This window comes from Chroicocephalus ridibundus, chromosome 4 (genome assembly GCF_963924245.1).
Source record: "Chroicocephalus ridibundus chromosome 4, bChrRid1.1, whole genome shotgun sequence".
Classification (NCBI taxonomy): Eukaryota; Metazoa; Chordata; class Aves; order Charadriiformes; family Laridae; genus Chroicocephalus; species Chroicocephalus ridibundus.
Genome location: NC_086287.1, coordinates 29907299 through 29915411, shown reverse-complemented (window position 1 = coordinate 29915411; position 8113 = coordinate 29907299). Strand labels below are relative to the sequence as shown.

General features: G+C 40.3%; 1 protein-coding gene across 10 annotated transcripts in view; it reads left to right on the top strand.

Moving 5' to 3' along the window:
* MIA2 (MIA SH3 domain ER export factor 2) overlaps positions 1-8113 on the top strand; it is a 44371-nt gene continuing 36258 nt past the window's right edge. For 6 of the 10 annotated variants that reach the window (XR_010070916.1, XM_063333903.1, XM_063333901.1 and 3 more), the window contains exons 1-4: positions 1-149; positions 1563-1696; positions 4933-5019; positions 5369-7550. Coding sequence is in view for 9 of the 10 variants with exons in the window: in XM_063333903.1 (XP_063189973.1) it covers positions 35-149; positions 1563-1696; positions 4933-5019; positions 5369-7550 (2518 nt within the window). In the remaining variant the exon portion in view is untranslated. The remainder of the gene's footprint in view (positions 150-1562; positions 1697-4932; positions 5020-5368; positions 7551-8113) is intronic. The other 4 variants (XM_063333908.1, XM_063333907.1, XM_063333905.1 and 1 more) reach the window with 3 other exon arrangements.

Sequence of the window (8113 nt, the reverse complement as noted above, 5' to 3'; positions counted from 1 at the left end):
CCGCAGTTTTAGTGCATTCTAGATTTGTTCTAAAATGTCAAGGATCTTGGATCAGAGAATTTTGCTGTTAGTAATTTCATTTTTAAGAAGTCTGCAGACTACAAAGGTACTTTCAGAATGGAAGAAGTGTGGTGATCGGGAATGTGAGAGTAAGTAAAAAAGTTTTTGGTTTTTTTTCAAAAGGAGTCTGTGGTGTATGTGCAGCTATTACGAATCATAACGGCGAAATTAGCAATGAAACAGACTGAAAATGAGTAGTCACAGAAAATGTTTGTTGTAAATATACTAAGTTTATGAGCATTAGGCTTAAATATTTCAAAGAAGAAGAGAAAAAAAATACTTGCTGGATTGTGTTGTGTAAGTATAGAAAGATCAAAGTTCAGTAAAAATACTCTCGAATAGCTAGTTTTTCTCAGGTTTCCTCAAAACAGGCAGTATAAAGCAGCTCTAAAAAAAATAAAAATGGTAGGCTATAAACTGAGAAAGAAGACTGTATCTCTTGTCTTTACAGTACATTCACAGCCTATTCTGCAAAATTCATTTTTCTGCTGTAAGCAAACTGTTTGGTTGGTTTTTTTTTTAAAAATCCTTCTTACAAAAGCCAATGTTAATATATCCTTTTTACTTATTTTTTTCTTCTTTACCATGAAGTAAGAGCAGTAACTAATTATGGAGTTCCTGGGGAGTTTATAGCTCTGCAGGAGGCAGAGCCACTGAATCACATGCGGGCAGTGATAAATAATGCCTCATTTATTATCCATTGATTACCTTTGTGAAACCTGTCGTAATCGTATGTAGTTGAAGTTGTTTCTAAGCTGTCTCCATCGGTTTGGCAGCCTTAACTGTTGCACTTTCAATGTGGACAGCTTGTTCTGAAGTGGAAGAGACCTTAAATTTCCTCTGCCGATGGATCTTTACTTTCCTACGGAGCCGTACCGACTTCAGTGGGCTCTGGGTGCTCAGAGATGTCTGTCTTTGTGGAATGGGCTCCAAACTGACCAGAGCACATCAGTAGTGGTTTCTGTGGGAAGACGGGGGCGGGGGCGCCAAAGAGAATTTAAAGTAATTCAAACTGAATTGGAAACTGTTTTTGACAATGTGTTTAAGGTTTAAACTTACCTATTCATAAAATAAATGTATTCAAAATAGAGGACAAAATAATTACTAGATCTAACTTAGAATTTCTAAAATATACGATTATAAATATGCCTGGGAAATATTTTTTAGCTGTTTAGATCTGGCTTCAGTAGCTGAACTTGCTAATACTCCACACATATTTCCGCATTGAAAATTTTGCTGAATAAGGAAAATGCCCATATAGAACAAGACCTTTTCTCCATGATGTCTGTAGCAAATGGGAAAGAAAACAGGGCTGCTTTTTGCATTAATTGTTTTCCACTTGATGATATAAATGGATTAGTATCATAATAAACCACGTATTGATGCATTAACAACACGTTTTAATGTATTTATATATATTAGACTTCTTCAATAACCTGTCTGACTTCAGACGAAAAGGCTGCTCTACTTACTTGTTTCTTTCTTTCTACATACTATTCCAGCGGCAATGAGCAGAGTTCAAGCCACTACAGACTACTTAGGGCCTGATTGCCGGTATCTTAACTTCAAAACAGGGGAAGAGATAATGGTATACTCCAAACTTTCAAGGAAAAATGAAAATTTGTGGACAGGAAGTGTAAGTACTTCGATCTGAAAGACTTTCCCCATAAATAATTTGGATAGTATTGTAAGAGCATAGCTGCAGTCTGCTTGCTTCTGGGGATCTTCCATCTCTTTTGTAATATTAACCAGTCATGGATCAATACAGTATTTGGGAGATGGGTCATTGGTATTATCTTTATATAGAAAGGGAAAATCAAATCTTGGCAAAGATCACTCATGGAGAAACAAAGCCAAGATGCGAATCCAGAAAAAGAACAGAAAAAGGAAGCCTACAGAGGGTGGAAGCAAGGAGGAGGAATACAGAGAAATTGTCTGAGCAGCCAGGGATCAGATTAGGCAAGCTAAAGCCCTGATGATAGAATTAAATCTGGCCAAGGACATCAAGGGCAACAAGAAAAACTTCTATAGGTAAGTCAGTGACAAAAGTAAGACTAGGGAAAATGTGGGCCCTCTCCGGAAGGAAACAGGAGACCTGGTCACCTGGGACATGGACAAGGCTGAGGTACCCAGCGACTTCACCGGCAAGGGCTCTAGCCACACCACCCAAGTTACAGAAGGCAAAGGCCCCTGGGAGAATGAGGAACTCCACTGTAGGAGAAGACAAGGTTCAAGACCATCTAAGGAACCTGAAGGTTCACAAGTCCATGGGACCTTATGAGATTCATTTGCAGGTCCTGAGGGAACTGGTGGATGAAGTTGCCAAGCCACTATCCATCATATTTTAGAAGTCAGGGAAGTCTGGCAAAGTTACCACCAACTGGAAAAGGGGAAACATAACCCCCATTTTTCAAAGGGGGGGAAAAAAGGAAGACCCAGGGAACTAGAGGGCTGTCAGTCTCACCTCCGTGCCTGGCAAGATCATGGAGCAGATTCTCCTGGAAACTCTGATAAGGCACATGGAAAATAAGAAGGTGATTGGTGACAGCCAACAAGGCTTCATGAAGGGCAAATTGTGCCTGACAATTTGGTGGCCTTCTATGACAGCTTACAGCGTTGGTGAATAAGGGAAGAGCAACTTACATCATCTGTCTGGACTTGTGAAAGGCATTTGACACTGTTCTGCATGACATTCTTGTCTCTAAATTGGAAAGACATGGATTTGATGGATGGACCGCTCAGTGGATAAGAAATTGTCTGGATGGCCGCACTCAAAGTGTTGCTGTCAATGGCTCAATGTCCACCAAGTGGTCACCACCATGAGTGGTGTTCCTCAGGGGTTGGTACTGGGCCTGGTGCTGTTTAACATCTTTGTTGGCAACATGATTTTGGGATTGAGTGCACCCTCACAAGTTTGCCAACAACACCAAGCTGTGTGGCGTGGTCAACATGCTGGAGGGAAGGGATGCCATCCAGAGGGACATTGACAGGCTTGACAGGTGGGCCTGTGAGAACCCTATGAAATTCAACAAGGCCAAGTGTAAGGTCCTGCACATGGGTCGGGGCAATCCCAAGCACAAACACAGACTGGGTGGAGAATGGATTGAGAGCAGCCCTGAGGAGAAGGACTTGGGGGTTGATGAGAAGCTCAACACGAGCCAGCAACGTGCGCTCGCAGCCCAGAAAGCCAACCACATCCTGGGCTGCATCAAAAGAAGCATGGCCAGCAGGTCAAGGAAGGTGATTCTGCCCCTCTACTCCATTCTTGTGAGACCTCACCTGGAGTACTGCATCCAGCTCTGGGGGCCCCAACAGAAGAAGGACATGGACCTGTTGGAGCAAATCCAGAGGAGGGCCATGAAGATGATCCGAGGGCTGGAGCACCTCTCCTATGAAGACAGGCTGAGAAAGTTGGGGTTGTTCAGCCCGGAGAAGAGAAGGCTCCAGGGAGACCTTATAGCAGCCTTTATGTACCTAATTACCTAAAGGGGGCCTACAGGAGAGACAGGGAGGGACTCTTTATCAGGGAGTGGAGCGAAAGGGCAAGGAGTAATGGTTTTAAACTGAAAGAAGGGAGATTTAAATTAGACATTAGGAGGAAATTCTTTACTGTGAGGGTGCTGAGACACTGGAACGGGTTGCCCGGAGAAGTTGTGGATGCCCCATCCCTGGAAGTGTTCAAGGCCAGGTTGGATGGGGCTTTCAGTAACCTGGTCTAGTGGGAGGTGTTCCTGCCCATGGCAGGGGGTTTGGAACTAGATGATCTTTAAAGGTCCTTTCCAATTCCAACCATTCTATGATTCTATGAATCCCAAGTTTTCTGTCTCCTTCATCTAATCATTTGGCTATAATGATTTCATCTGGTTCCCATTCAGGTCTATCAGGTCAGGGACCTACCTACAGGTCTGTGAGTAAGAAGGTTTTACAGTTGCTTAATCAGCGATCCAATACTGGGACCTGACTTCACGGTTTGGTGCTCAAGGAAAGTTCCCAGAGAAGTTATCATGCATATTTAATGATTTGGAACAATTGACAATGTAGCTAGAACAGCCAGGTAGTTATGTTATAGCTAAGAAGGAATAGATGCATTGATCCAAATCCAACTGCTAGTAAAACTGTGTGAGTGCTTCAAAACCAGAACATATTGGTAAACTTTTCTGTTTGTAAATGATCTGTCACATTTCTCATTTAACAGTGAAATTCTCTCTTTCTTTTTTCATCTGAGAGTATCTTTGCAGGTACCTCACTCTTCCTTGCTTTCCAAGGTGTATTCCTCCATTAAAGGCTATGTACAATGGTTTGATGTAAAGCTACTGGTCGGTTTCTTGTCAGACTGACCCTTACTTTGATTCTTTTGAGTATTATCATCAACTTATTTTCTGTAGTGTTGCCATCTTCATTGTCATTTCCTCTTCAGCTGCAGCTGGCCTCACACCTGAATTTCATATCCTGCTTTTCTTGTAACTTACGGGTCAGTGGTAATTAAGGCACGACTTTTGTCCCACTTGAATTAATGGAAAATTTGCAGACAATTTTAGTAGGAGCTGGCTGAGACCATCTGTGCACACAACACTGTCTTCATTTGAAGCAGTGTTAAGGCCACTGGTATGGTTCTGCACAAACACACGTTCATAAAAATAATACAGAAAATAACGGCATGGAGTAATATGCTTCCATTTGCTTTCTGAAATAGCAAATGGAATACTTTTGTGAAGGAAAAGTAAACCAATCTTTTGACCAAACAAAATGAAGGGGGTAGGGGGAAGTCCTATAAGCTTCTTGTTTATTCATACTTTTCTAGTGTATATGCAAGCACCTAATGTACTTATCACTGAAGCTTAAATGCTCTCATTCCTTTTATATTTTTTACAGAAAGGAAAGGATTTTGGATATTTCCCAAAAGATGCTGTGAAGGTTGAGGAAGTTTTTATCGCAGAAGAAGTTGAAGTGCTCACCAAGGTAAACCAGCATCACCATATTTTCCAATGTAGTCGACAGCAATTGAAAAATTTAATATCCACTTAGAAATTCAACTGTGGATGCACATTTTATTTCAAATCATTCAAAACATGCTTTTTTCATTATTGCTCCATTTGTGTGTATTGTCCTCTAAAATAATTTTTATCTAATAAAAGATATAGAAACATTAGGAAGAATATAATTACTCACAGTCCTTTGTGTAAAGTTATCTACACATATAACAACACAAAAAGAGAATAAAGATATATTGCTGTATATGTATGTATTTCTACAGTGCTGTAGAAAATTACACATGAAAACATTTTAAAAGTTAATATTGTTCTTTTAGGAAACTGATTTCCTTTGTCTTCATGGAGACAAGTACACTTTTGAAAATGAAGACAGCACATTACATGATTACAACAAAGACAGTGAATACTCATCACTTGATGCAGAATCAAAGCTGCATGAAGACGAACTCTTAAAACATACAGGAGACTCCACGCAAAAGGAAGAAAGAGTTGAATCGATTTCTGAAAATGATTCCAAGGAATCTCCCACTCAGGAGGAGTCTGCAACTGAAAAGTCGGTTAGAAAAAATGAGAACAGAAAAGATGATACCGAAGAGCCAGAAACGCAAAACAATGTCCCACTAGAAGCCATTCCAACTCAGTCTAGTTGGATTGCAGGATGGTTCAGCACAGGAAGTAACAACGATGAAGAGCCCTTAAAAGCCATTACTGAATCTTTAGAAGAAAATACATACCGAGGCAGAAAAATGGTGGTAACTGCTGAAAATGACTTACAGGAGCCAAATGAGAAGGAAGAACAAGAACCCCCAGCATCTGCTTGGTTTCAAGGTGGACTGACGGACTTTCTGTACTTTGGTAAAGAGAATGTGGATGTTGGTTTGGCATCAGAAAAAAATGATCCACAAATCCATGATGTTTCTGGTGTGCCTGGACATTCCAATAATGAACAGGAAACAGCAGCCACAGAATTACTGACAGAAGAAGAAAAGACTGAAAGCCAAGAATCCAAATCGAGTTGGTTTAATTTGGGTTTAACTAATGTTCTTAATTTTGGCCATGCTGAGAAAGATACAATTGTTATGGAAGACCAGCCAAGCAGAGAAACAGAGGATGAAGCAAATAAGAATGAAGAGGTGCAGACTTTAGACCAGAAAGAATCACACATGGACAAAGAATCAAAGGAGACAGTTAAAGCAGTGGCAGATGAAGAGATTTATGGACAAGAAATAACAGATTCAAACAGTAACATGCCAAACCCTGGGGAGACACCAGCAAGTATGCGTACTCTTAGTGACAACAAAAGCACCTCAAATAACACAGAAACATCTTTTGATATACTAAGAGGTGACAAAGAAAAGCCAGTTGAACCTTACAGTTCAGAACAAAGCTTGGTCTCAGAAAGCCAACTGCTGAAAAACACTGAAGCTAAAAAGAGAAATAAGGACTCAGAAAGCAAACATGGCCAGTCAGGTTGGTATACAAGTATCTATAATAGCTTTATCAATTATAATACGGACACATATGATAACCAACAGGGACATGAATCAATTGCACCAGATCAGATTTCTTCTTCTCCTACCCCACCTCAGACTTGTGATCCCTCAGACACAAAAAACACAGAAGAAAAGCCTGACACAGCTGAAGAACAGATCCATTTCTTCACTTTTAGTCATTTTGCAGACATGCTGAAGTTTCAGAGTTCAACAGCCAAAGAAGAGCAAGTGCAAAGTGTGCAAGGTGATGTGCTTTTTAGTGAAGAAACCTCTCAAACTGAAAATGATGATGAAATATTACAAGGAAATAATAACAGAGCAATAAAAGTACAAGCAAATCAGAGAGTTAGTGAGGAGCTGTCTGGAAAAGATGAGGGTGCAATCCAAAAAGGCAATCTGTTTTCCTCACTAGCTGTGCAAAATAATGAACACAGTAATGAACAAGCAAAACATTTTGTCAAATTAGTTGATGATAGTGATGCATCACAAATTTTACCTGTCGAAACACTAGAACAACCTGAAGTATCTCAAAGACAGTATGTACCCTTATTTAGTTATTCCAGTGCTGAAGAACATGTTTCTAAGAGTAGCAACAGTCAGGAACTACCAGGAACTGCAGATAATCACTTGGGCATCAGGAAGACCCAATGTGCCAGTGAGCCAAGTCTTACTCTGGAAACACCCGAGAGAGGCAAACCAGTTGAATGCTGTGATACAGAACAAAATTCAGCATTGAAAAGCCAGTTTAAAATGGATGGTAATGTAAAAGAGAAAATTCACAAACCAGAGAATAAAAACGATGCAGTGGGGTTTTATGAAAACATCAAAGATTTCAGTCAGGATATTTTTAATGATGAACAGGATCAGAAATCTGAAGAGTCACAAGAAGTGACTCCAGGCCAACCTTTCTCTCCTCACCCCTCATCTAGTGGCTTCAGTTTAACAGGTACCAAAACTTCAGAAGAAACTGGCCACTTGGAGGACACATGGAGTTTCAGAACGGCAGGTAAAAACTGCTTGCTGAGAATAGAACAACTAAGCTTCCATGATGAAAACGGCCTCAGTGGAAGCCTTGGTAAAATACTATGGGGAAAAGAAACTGAAGGCACCTCAAATCAGAAGGTTAAACACAACAAATCAGATAACAGTAATGCAGATACCTCCAAAGAGAATGATCTTTCTTTTCAGCTGGTAGTGCAACATAACAAACAGGGCAGTGGAGGGAAAAGAAAACCAACAAAATCTTGCAGATTAGTAAAAGATACGACAACACTTGATGATCTTGCAGATAGCCTGCCAGGAGAGAAGCTACAAACTGAACAAATTCCTATGAATGTGCAACCTCATCAGAAAGGTGAAGCAGAAATAACACTGGAAAATTCATGTTCCAAACATGAGCTTCTGGTACCAGAAAATGGGTTAGAGGGCAGTCTTAATCCAGATCTTAAAAAGAAATATAAAAACCACATGGGATACAAAGGAAAGATTATTCTGTATCATCAGATTTAGGCCCATCCATTCAAGCTGTTATGACAGTGCAAGATACAAAAATATAGACAATGACTCTTG